We start from the raw sequence: 12467 nt of genomic DNA on the forward strand, positions 1-12467 counted from the left end.
GGACTTGTCCTTTTGTCCCGACACGACTTTGATTGTATCTGCTGCCATCTCTCGCTCAAGTACCGACTCAATGTGCTAGTTCGGATCACCGACCTCGATGCAGACCCACAGAACTAACGGAATGTGGCAGTAAATGTACCACAGACCTCTGCATTGCAGTAGAGTTTTGTGCCGCTCCGACACACAGCGAGCGAAGTTGAATAGTCTGGTTTCCAGACCCTTTGTCAACTGGACTCCGCGGCGACGAAGTCGCCGCCTTTGCCGAAGGCAAAGGACAAAACCAACTTAAACTATACTAGTTTTCGACGTTGAGGGCGTTAATATCCTGAATAGCGAAATAGTGAAATAGTATGGGCAGAGGGTCTGGAAGCCAGACTAGAAGTTGAATTAGATGGACAGGTGGATTTTATTGGCGTAATTTTACTGAGTAAATATGTTATGTGCAGTTAGTCAATTTTACGAGAATACATCTTCACTTCATTTGCTGAGGTGCTTAATACGGTGTAGACATTCGAAAGAAAACGTGAGGTAAACTTGACTGAGAAACTAGCATTTGTATAAGGTGATTCGGGTGAGCTATCTGCAATGTTGTTAGGCTTAGAGCATATATGGGCAATATTCCCGCACGAAAGTCACCCTTCTGTGCCTATTCCCACACGTGCATTTTGATGTTGGTAGATTTTGTCCATCATGTACCATGTGATATGTGGTGGCAATAGAACCTGCGTTAGGACCTACAATGTCTATACAAAGTAAAAGTGTAGTGTCTGGTTATCAGGCGAGATACAGATTACAGGGGACAGGGGTGGATTGGGGGAGGGGACTGCATCCCTTACTTTTGGGCTCCCAAACAATGACTCGTTGTCCAGTGTCGCAGTGATATGATCATGATGATCACTGATGATGAGGGTTCCACCCCACTTAACCGCAGCAGCGACCACAATACGTACTGTTACAGCGCCCCGTGCCACCGCTGAGCTGCACTGTGCTGTAGCTGGTGCTGTGTGAGCGATTTTTCACGTCAAAACGGGTCTGAGGTGGCCGGTGGGGGCCGGGTAACCAACTGTGACAATAGACAGAAAGATCTGTCTGTCAGGAGAAGTTGTTTATTTTTTTGATGTTATCACACTCCTCCGGAGCTGGAGGGGATACCCGTGAAGCCAGACGCATATCCCAACAACCATATACAGACCGATCTTTCGGTCAACTGAGCTGTGACAAGCCCGAACTCGAAGGAGCACCCCAGGGGTTTGGGGCCAGGTTACTATACACAACCCTGTCGCTGTATACAACAGCGCCTTGTCGGGCTAGGGTGGGGAAGGTCCCCCCATCAACTGTATGGAACTTCTGTATCTGTATGAAGTGGGCCATGTTTATACTTCCCCTTTTCGGGTCAAAATCAGCATTTTGATACACGTTTAGTTCAAGACACGGTTGCGTCCTTTCTTACTTTGATATAAACGCCGTTTCAAAATGAACAAATTAATATGTGCATTTACGATCGGTGTTTCTGATAATCACATTTCATGGGGAAGCATAAACGCAACTCATATCCTATACGCGTTTAAATGATGTCATCTCCATCACCTTTCTGGTTCACATGGAAATGCGCGTGCTAGGCCAGCTGCCGACCTTTCGATTACTGTACTGTGGAATGTACATTGTAGGTGTTAATCCCTCCAGCTCCCTGTTGTTACATTTGTATACTGTTACGTACGTAGGTACCCCTACACAGAAACGATAATGCATGAAGAGCTCGCTACAATACAATCCGATTATGTCAACAATTTGTTGATGAAACAAATACTTGTATTTCCTACCACTTGTATGCTGCTGAATGTGAACAATGCACACGCACTCGGGCCAGAACTTTCGAAAAATCATGCGCCCCAATTTTGACCTACCTCTGCTGAGGTCAACGAAGTAATCGTAAACGTTTTTTTCAAGCTCGAAGAAAGTGAGCATAAACAGTGCTCCCATGAACGGCGCTTTGAATCAGCGTTTTAAATCAGCGTTTGAAAATGCTGATTCTACCTTTGCAAATTGAGCATAAACACACCCATTGACCCCTATTATTAGTCAGCAAAATGTCCAAGACAACACATCCATGCTAACTTGTCGAGGAACACTACATACTGGAGAGCATGACTACTTTTCCTTGTTTAGCTCTAGATTAGAAGTTGTGCAATTTTGCCCACACTTGAAATACAATAACTTTTACTGGCAAAATTTCATCTAGATGGTCTGGTCATTATGGAAGAGGGTCCTGCAAGACATCATTTTGACTTTGAGCATATTTTGCTGCATTTTTTTTTTCTTTCTGGACGTTGAAGGTGTGAGAAAATGATTAATGGATGGATGGGTGAGGGAGTGAGACTCAAATAACTCAAATAATGTCTCATGTTTTTTCTTTAAGGGTAGCCCGACTGAATACCTGTGTTTAAAATATCTTTCAAACCAATCTGTGCAAATCTTGTATGATGAATGTTGAATTCTATGTCATTTTACCAAGGGCTGTGCTGTGATGCTGTGATGCTGTTTATTTGTCCGTTGATTTCAGATATGAATGGGAGAGTCATCACAGGAACGCCAATTGCTGTAGACTTCTGGCAGCTGCGGAAATGTGCATCAAGCAAGCTTTTCTTCCTTTCGCATGCCCACTCGGACCATACCCAGGGCCTCACATCCACATGGAGAATGCCCATCTATTGCTCTGAGCTCACTGGCAAGATAGTGGTGGCTAGGTGTGGAGTGGTTGAAGAATTGATCAGACCCCTTACTGTAGGAGAGGCGCACATCATTCCCCTGGATGAAGAAAGGAAGGAGACTATGACAGTGACACTTATCGATGCTAATCACTGCCCAGGAGCCACCATGTTCTTGTTTGAGGGATACTTTGGACGGTTCCTCTACACTGGGGACTTCCGCTACCAGCCAGTCATGTCCAAAAATGATCTTCTGGCACTGCAGCGGCCGGTCGACAGATTGTATCTAGATAACACATATAATCATTCTAGTTTTGAGTTTCCAAGTGAAGCTGACTGCAGGCTTGCAATTATGAAGGTTATTGGAGATCATCCATATGTAGATGTAGTCATTGGCATGCACCAGTTAGGCAAAGAGGACCTCCTCGAAGACATCGCTGCATTTCTGGATGAAGAGATTCAGGTAACTCCTGAGAGAATGGCCTTGCTGAAACTGATAGGATGCAAACCTGTGTTTACAACAGAGAAGAGGCGCATCACGGTGGTACAGCAACACACCGTTTCATGGTCTGCTGTGGAGCGTTGGAATGACATCTTCCCAACCATAGTCATTATCCCATCTGCCATCTTTGGGACCCATCGTAAAAGCATCCTCACAGATCATCCGAATGTTTTCATCATCCCTTACTCCAGTCACTCATCCTATTCTGAGTTGGAAAACTTTGTCCGTCGGGTGAAACCCAAGAAAATCATTCCAGTTGTGAACCCTTCCACGTCCAAAAGAGGGGAAAAGTGTGTGAATGATGTGAGCAACTTTGACCAATACCTTGACCGATCTCCAACCCATACATTCAGTATTCCCCAGTGTGTGCAAGACACCATGAATGGCAAAGGTTTTTGTGATGCTCCCAGCCTTGATGTGCCTGTTGTTAGGAAGCGAGCTTCTTTCCAAGGCAGGAGGCGTGTCACTGCCAAGTGTGCCAAAGGTGTGGTGTTTGAAGATGAGGAGGAAGATGTCATCGTTAATGAGCCGGGTGGTGACAGCCACGATCCGACCAAGACAATGACTCCAACAGAGGATGGCACTGATGTCCAGACATTGCAGCGACCGGATGGAACCAATAGGCTCTCATCTCCTTGTGAGACCAGGGATAAATCCCCCGCTGAAAGGCATGGACCATACAAAGACTCTGCAAAGATTCGCATGGGAAAGGAAGTTAATCTCCATACAATAGTCCATCGTTTGTCATGCTGTGACAAAAGCAGTAGAACTTGTCTCAGTCAGACTAGGACAAAGTTGAGAGTAAATGGTTGTACAGACACAAGCAGCAAGACAGAAAAAGCCACCGCTTCTCTCATTAATGATGCGGTTAGGCTGGGTACATCCTCTCCACACAAAGAAAGTGTTGCAAATCAAAACCTGTGTGCAAAAGAAAGGAGAGTTGCTGGCGTTAGTACTTGGCTAAGAGGAGACTATCGATCAAAGTGTTACGAGGCTTTCGAAGAGTTCTACAAAAAGACTTCAGCAACGTCTGCTGGTACTGATACATAGCTACTGTGTAGTCAAACTGGTGTCTTAAATCTATTTTAACCCCGTATATATCCTGAAGTATTTTTTGTATTTTTTGTATTATTATTTTTTTTTTTTTACGGCAATGGAAGCAGTCAGCACACAATCAGAACTAAATGGGCATTGTTCCAGCAGAGCAAGAAATTGGTATGCAATGTTCATGTGCATATTTGACCCTATTTGTGAAGGGATGTGGATGCAAATATCAGAATAGCAGTCCAAACCATGCACTGCTTAGCTTTTCTTGTTTATTAATTTGTTTATTTTCTGATAATTAAAATGTGCTACAGGGTTGTGTCCAGGAAAAGTAAACTCACTGCCAGGGAAGTGCTATGAAGGAGCAAATGCCTGTAAAGGGACAAGTTCACCGCAATAGACATGTGAGTGAATGCGGCAATAATAGTAGAACACATCAGTGAAAGTTTGAGGAAATTCAAACAATTACAGTGTATGTTTACAAAGTTGTGGATTTTTGAAGTTTTAGTGCCACCATCACTGAATGAGAAGACAACTACAGTTTGCAGTGTCACGTGTTGAAAGATCCAAGGAAAATAAAGATATATTGATGTATTTTCACTTTTCTCAGATGATAAAAGCGTACTTGACTTGACTCTATCAGAAGGCAGGGGGAATGATATTACCCCTGACAAGTTAAGAGAATGTGTACTTTTACAAAAGATGAAATTTTGTTGGATTCTCCTTATATTTTCAGTGTAGGTCCTATGGTTCTATGCATGTGATATCATACACAGTAGTAATCTTCTCATCCAGCAGTGGCTGCACAGAATTTTTTAAAATTTACAACTTTTAAATGGATTGTTCCATTTTCCCCAAACTTTCACTAATGTATTGTACTGATATTGCTGCATCACTCAATCCACATGTATAAAGGTGAACTTGTCCTTTCACGGTATGAGATCCTCCCCCGAATGGCCATTCAACCAAGTGGGAGAAACATGTTTTGCAATGTCCTGCACAGTATTATCTACCACATCACTAATGTAGTGCCTATGATGTGGTGTGCACTCATTATCCCCCCCAAAAAGAGAGAAAAAACAGAACAAAACAAAATAATACATCTGGTATTTGACCGACTTGATTAAGTCTTCATGAGTCTGTAATATTTGTGACCGTGCATCACAAAACCAGCAAAAAGTTGCACCCCTTGATTTTACATGAGGTCTCAAAAATGGTGAAACGGGTCGACCAAGTCAATTTGGGATTTTCATACCAGTATTTCCCGAAAGAGCTCTTCTTCTTCTACATTATACCTGAGTTTGGGATCATAAAATGAATGGGAAAGTGTGTTTTGAGCAATTTTTCTACAACCTTTTTTGTAGAGTAATGAGATCAAGAATGTCTTTGAGGCCCCTTTTCATTTCTTGAAAATCCTTTGCTCACTCTTCACTTTTAACTCTAATAACTTTTGAAGGGATAATGCTACTACTTTGAAACTTGGCATTAATAATGAACAGAATGTGTTAAAAGAGCATGGCCAATTTTCAGGCTAGTCTGATAATCCCTTTATTGTTGTTGCTCCAATGGTTTACATCCTGTTTTTGTCCCATTCATGGCACAGCTAGCTCCATTTGGTAAAGGTGAAACGCTTGAATAGACCCTATACTTCAGAGCCTCTTTTGTCGGTTCACACTTTTCAGAGTGTGTGATTTCATTCCAATGTTTAGATATAGGTTAGGAGAGTCCATTTAATTTGAGTTATACATCATTTTAAAGCTTAGAGTCTGCTCTTTCAGAATCTGCTCTTAACTACAAATCCATGTCTGGCAACTTTTCGTTGTTTTAGTGATGCAGGGCACATTTTACAACCAATATAAGTCAACCACTTTTGTTTTTCTTTTCAAAGGTTAATTCTGCTCATGTATGCAAATAATTGGATAGAATTTTGGAGGATACATTTCAAGTCAATTGATTACTGATGTGTCAGATACAAATAGCACTGAATTTTAAGTCGCATGCAGCACAAGACTAGTCCAGACTCCATAGTATACTCAGGCAGGTGTGGGTGTGTCCTGTATTGCAAAATGAGCTTGTCATCAACAGGTTAAACAGGGTGTCTTTCTCATGAAACGATTTCAAGATGTAACCATGCAAAGGAACCACGAGGACATTCATGGAGGTGAAATGTTATACCAGGTTCAATTTGACACTACAGTACCAAAATCAAAGAAAAAAAAAAAACCCAACAATAGTACATGTGCAGTTAGAAAAGTGAGAAATTTTGGAGTCATGTTATCTATTACATCCATGTAAATCAGATGATTGAATGATGCTATGTTCTCACTACTCTTCTACAGTATGTACGTATGTAATATACATAAAAATCGTATTCAATATTCATGTATAATAATTTAGTCATTTTTGGGGTTTTTTTTGAACCACCTTGGCTAAGTTATTGCAACTGCACATTCCCCTTGATGTGAAGGATAGAATTCATTGTTTCATTTTAATTGAAATGAAACATTTAGTCAAAAATTTTGTGCAAGCAAATGGAGAATTTTTAGCCAATGGCATTGCATTTTCTAGTTGGCATATTTGTGATGTGACCAATATCATTTATGTGAAAATACATGTACATTGTACCTGTATTAAACTCCAGGCTGGATTCTTGTCATTACCACGACAATTGTTATCTGAGCAAGACTTGCTATCATATCGACTTTTTTAAGAAATGGGGCCCAGATCTGTATTTGACAACCTGGCATAACTTATTTGGGTTAGTATGTTTGGTTCAGTCAGAAGGGTGAGATGGTCTCACCTCCCTGGTTTAGAGCACTTCTCTTAGTTTGCTGGTTTTGCTCATGGTGCACAATGCCTGATTTTATCAGTGTGGGAGAGACACCCAGAACCATAACTGTATGAATTGTTTTCATGTAATTAAAAGTGTTAATAAAGCAGTGAACATCAGTGGAAAACTATGGTTGCCAATGTTTTCACCTTGGGCGAGGTTAAATTTTAGACAGATTATGGAAACTCTTTATTTATACATTTTATACACACAATTTATGACAGTTTTGATTTTCTTCTGATTTACAAGTACACTGTACAGTGGACTCCCGTTATAATGCAATCTCTGGGACAGGACCGGCAGATTTCTTTTGTTGTATCAAAATTTTGATATAACCAAACAAATATACAATAAACAGAGAGCCGATAATTTTGTGACCTGTATTTTTCTTTCATTGTAACCAGAATTTTCTTATAAATGTTTTCAGTATAACGGGAGTGCTCAACCTCTGTATATGCATATCCCAACTTAATGATATGTTGAGAAAAATGCATTACACTTTGCTGTATCTTGACTCTATGGAGGATCATATAGATCAAAAGAAGTGTAAACATAATCCCATATGAAATGTCCAAAACTTGTTGCACACACGATTATTGCCCTGGCAATCACCATGTACAATGTACCAGTATTTCAAAAGCTGTAATTGCCTTATTCCTTGACTGATGTAATTAGACTTTTCATTATCAAAAATCAATAATATGTTATAAATTTCACATAAAAAAAATCAGATGTATTTGTTCTGTTTTCTTCATTGCAAGAATGTCAGTCTAACTACTGTATTACTAAGTTTTAAGGATTGTATGTTCATGAGCAATGGCATTTGATGATTTTTATGGTTGCTTTCTTAATGCCAGTACATACAGTTTTATTATGTACATGTTGTTTATATCATACATGTACATAATACTGGCCTAAGGACCCCCCCCCCCCCCAAAAAAAAAAAAAAAAAGAAAAAAAAAAAGAAAAAAGCAAAAACAAAATAGTTTGCATGTTTAGCATTCATGTGAATCATTTACATTTGGCTCTTGCTGAAAGACTACAATGTTCAAATGTTCAGCCTCATCATTAGAGGATGATAATACTTGGGCTGAAGCAAAGCTTCACTGCATCAATTAAGATAAAAATGCACACAAAGTCATACACAATAATAACAAGACTTTCACAAGTTTGCACACATTTAATGATTATATTTCTTGATATACATTCCACATGTACAACTGTACTCTGATTATAAATAGCCAAAAAATAAACACTTTCACATAATCTGAAAGTCATCAAGTGCATTGCGACTTAAACTCTTCACAACACCAAGTTGTACAAAGTGCACCCCCCTGATCCTGTCCCCCACCATCCCCCCCCCAAAAAAAAAAAGAAAAACCAACAGATGTAGAGAAGAAAGATAAATAGATCTACTCACAGTGAAGTGACTTATGACCACACTTTAATTTTTATTTCTTAGTGTAGTTGAATACTGTATACGCCATATATTTCGTGAGTCTAAGTTTTTGCGAATTGGGAATTCCCGACGATTTCGCGAGTGGAGTCGTGGAGTCCTGTACTAAACGGAGAAACGTATACGCGTACGTCACAGTCACATCGGGATCAGAGTCAATATTTTCGCGTGTCTTTAATTTTGCGAATAGCACCTGACTCGCGAAATTTGCGAAAATAAAAACCTCGCGAAATATTCGGCGTATACAGTATATGTATCATGATACAAAAGATACATTAGAGATTGCTGCCTTGTCTTGTAAACTGCAATAAAACCACGTACGACTGGAGATAACGTGGAGTAACCAGTCAAACACACGTAAAAAAGATACCTTTCAATAAATTGCATTCAGTGGTACTCGTACAATTACGAACTTTTAGTACAAGATACACTGTACTTCATATGCCAATACACATACACATATACACACACGCATGTATATATGACATACACTTCATGCATGCACACATACATGTAACAATTATTCATTGTGGTGTTAGTATGTCACACTACAGAATGTATCCTATCCTGGACAACCATTGCAGTACATCTAATATTTTAGTCAAAAGTAAACATGTTATAAAGGCACTTGACTATGCAGTGTATTCCATTTATGTAAAAGAAAACATGTTTTATCAGGTTTATTGCCAACTAAACTTAAATTCATATTGCTTTTTAAATACCATGGAGCCCGTGTAGATGGTCCATGCTTATACCTTTTTAGGTGATACGCCAGTCTGGTTTTTGCTAGTTTTTACCATATCAAAAATGAACTGTGCGACTTAAATATCCCATGCATGCAATCTTTTTTTTTTTTTATTTCCAAACCATCTGTAGAGACTGAATAGATTGTGTAATGATTTCATGCTTGCCCAAGAAATATTTTCAAGATACAAAATACTACAATGAATTAAATGCAATGCAGTGCACTGCACTTTTATAAAACGCAAATTACATATGTAGTTGTTTAAAATGAGTTGTCTTTGCCTGCAATGTTCTACCTTTTCATTTTGGAAGATATCATTTGATGCTGGGATGACTAAATTTGGCCAAGTTTATAACTTCTGAGTCTTTCCCTGGAAGCAAACCTTTGAAAGATATCCATCATTTTGGGCAGTTCTTCAAAGCTTTGTTATCCACACAATGTGATGATACCTTTGAAAAGTGAGCAAGTCCATGGCATAGAAGAAGTATGCGAGAGCAACTGACCATTGACTGCAGTAAAAGTGGACATTTTTGTGGTGGAAATTTGTGTGCATTTTGTGCCGACCAAAAACTAGTGCAAATATAAAAGCATGCCAAAATTTGCCAGCTATATGTACTACTGTGCAATGTCTTGATTCAACAAAATTAAAAACATGCAAAATTCATCTTACTTGTTAAGGCGCGAATAATTACTTACACGAATGATTACTTGCATGAAAATATCCACTTTCACAGTACTCCATACATGGATTGTGCCATATCTTTCAACCAATATACATTGTATGAATGTTTGTTGTGCTGTGTCTGTCTACAAATTTCTTTACAACAGGGAAATCTTGATTCATGAGGTCACTATGACCACCAATTTTACCTTGTTATAACTGGTACCGCATTGTAAACATATCAAAACAGAGAACAGCTAATTACAGTAATGCAAAATTGGGACCACTGAATTCACCCTGTTAAAAGTGGTACTTCATTGTAAAGCGAGCTTGCTATAATTGGCTTTCTCTGTAGTCTTAATACTATCTGCAGCACATATAACACTGAGGAAAAGCCCCAAACATTTTAATTTCTATCTCTCTCCCATGGAAGGTCCTATGATACAAACCTAGCATCAAATATTATGAGAGAATAGGTTTCTATCAACCCAAGTTTGCTTATTCTTGTAATCTTTACAGATTAACATCACAAATCCAGAGGAAGACAATGTCTTAATATTACAGTGCTTTCATTTACGAAATATGACAAGAATATGACATCTATGTAACAATTTCACTAACACTACAGTGCACTCCTGTTATACCAAACAAGGTTATAATGAAAGGCTCACTACAACGAAGTAAAAATTCAGGTCCTAAAATTATCATCTATATTAAAGTACCTTTATATACTTCACTGCTTGGCTATAATGAAATTTTGACATATAAGAGAAAACAGCTGGTCCCACAGACTTCATTACAACAGGAGTAAATTGCCTGTATGGCACTGAATCAGAATGAACTGCTTTAAGAGCAGTTCCACAACAGCCACTTAATGGGGCTGGAGGGTGGTGGGACTATGCATTGTGCAGGTTGGCATGACTTGGGTACACTGTCAATATCCAGGATTACCCATAATGAATTGTGTGCAGCTGTAAACACAGCACACATGGAGCTGAAAAGTCTCCGTTGGAGTTTGATGTTTCCAGTGAGTGCAGGCTTTGGTGCACATACAAATTTGCAAACGGGCAATTCTATTCTAAGAGGCACAGTCTTCGAACGTACCCTGACGAATGATTCAGCTGGGCAAACCTCCCATTAAATAGTCTCCCCTTGCTCCAGTCCCTTTAACATGCAATTCACACCATGTTCAAGTGAACTGTAATGAAACACCGTTGAGTGAAACAGAATGGCAGAAATTTCATTGGAACTGGAGGCGAGTTTAGAATGTTACTGTATTTCAAGTTTATACATTTTAACCAAATTGTGATGTTGGTTGCAAGCACACTTTCATATAATTTGAAGTGTTGACACCACCTTACAATACTCCCGCTGAGTTGTACACATATGGTAAAAACAAAATATCCTGAAAATTACGGTTTTGATCACAAAGTGACCAAATAGATCCCTTAACCCCTTAAGAATTCAGCATCGCTAAGTTGTAAAAGCAAATACAATGGCTGGATGCAATGGGTACAAGATCTCAATCACTTCACTGCAAGAAAGGAATTGAGTGAAAACTTCTTTACAGGTTATGAGGCTATGACATCACTTCACCTCATTTACATAAATTATTTGTGGCCATTATTACTTTTTTTTTTTTTTAATCTGAGAAATTTCTACCACATTATTTGATTTCACTCCATATAATAAAGCCAACTGGAACAAGGAGCAAGGGTAAAAAGTTGTATCAGTAAACTTTCCTCGCTACATTTCAGACAGATTTATTGACAGCTTTTTCAGTTTAAATTGTGCTTACGTAATGGGTATGATTCGAGCATATTAATCAAAGCATGGCAGTTCAGCAAATCTAGCAAAAACAGCCAAAAAAAAAAGCACCAATTCAATGATAAACTTGAGTTTCCTGCTTAATTGGAAGCTAACTATGAACCAGCTATCACCTGTCCAAACTACCCATGAATTTATACACACACCAACATCTCTTCAAGAAAAAAAAAATGGAAGAGTTTAAGTTTAGGCACATGGTGAACATTTCACAAATCAACGTGACGTTATCACAAATCGGTTTATTGCAGAAGACAGCATTTTATACCAGGAATCTTATTTTACACTATCATTGGAGAGAAGCCTGTAAGTTTTTGGTTTATATAAACTTTAACTCTTACAAACCCACAACCTCATAATGCCATTTGTGTTACATACTACATGTAGCCTGCAGTTACGACAGACTTACGGAGTAAAAGGGAACCTCATTATAAAGTGGACATAAAAACTATGACAGTAAACACTACCTTTATACTGTATCAGGTTTTCCACTACAAATTGGAGTACAAAAAGAAATAAATATAAAAAGCTGGGACCTGGAGAATCACCACATTATAAGAGAATTTTATTATATCCAACCTCTTTTTAAAAAGGTTCCACTGTATTAATACAGGTGTAATAGACTGGTATACTGAGTAGGTCATACTGTATACCCATTATTATGGGAATATTGTACAATGTACATGTATCATTAATCCAA

At 38.8% G+C, this 12467-nt stretch overlaps 1 protein-coding gene across 1 annotated transcript; it reads left to right on the forward strand.

The window, feature by feature from the left end:
- Positions 1–428: 428 nt before the first annotated feature.
- On the forward strand, positions 429–4930 carry LOC140238758 (5' exonuclease Apollo-like). Its single transcript, XM_072318657.1, has 2 exons — positions 429–528; positions 2561–4930. Exon 2 carries the CDS (start codon positions 2563–2565, stop codon positions 4255–4257), a length of 1695 nt encoding a protein of 564 aa, XP_072174758.1. The 5' UTR covers positions 429–528; positions 2561–2562; the 3' UTR covers positions 4258–4930.
- The last annotated feature ends 7537 nt before the right edge of the window (positions 4931–12467 follow it).

This window comes from Diadema setosum, chromosome 2 (assembly GCF_964275005.1).
Source record: "Diadema setosum chromosome 2, eeDiaSeto1, whole genome shotgun sequence".
NCBI classification, from domain to species: domain Eukaryota; kingdom Metazoa; phylum Echinodermata; class Echinoidea; order Diadematoida; family Diadematidae; genus Diadema; species Diadema setosum.

Bases quoted from the DNA above. Each gene is read 5' to 3' on its own strand.
- LOC140238758 (XM_072318657.1), top strand. From the start codon at position 2,563: ATGAATGGGAGAGTCATCACAGGAACGCCAATTGCTGTAGACTTCTGG.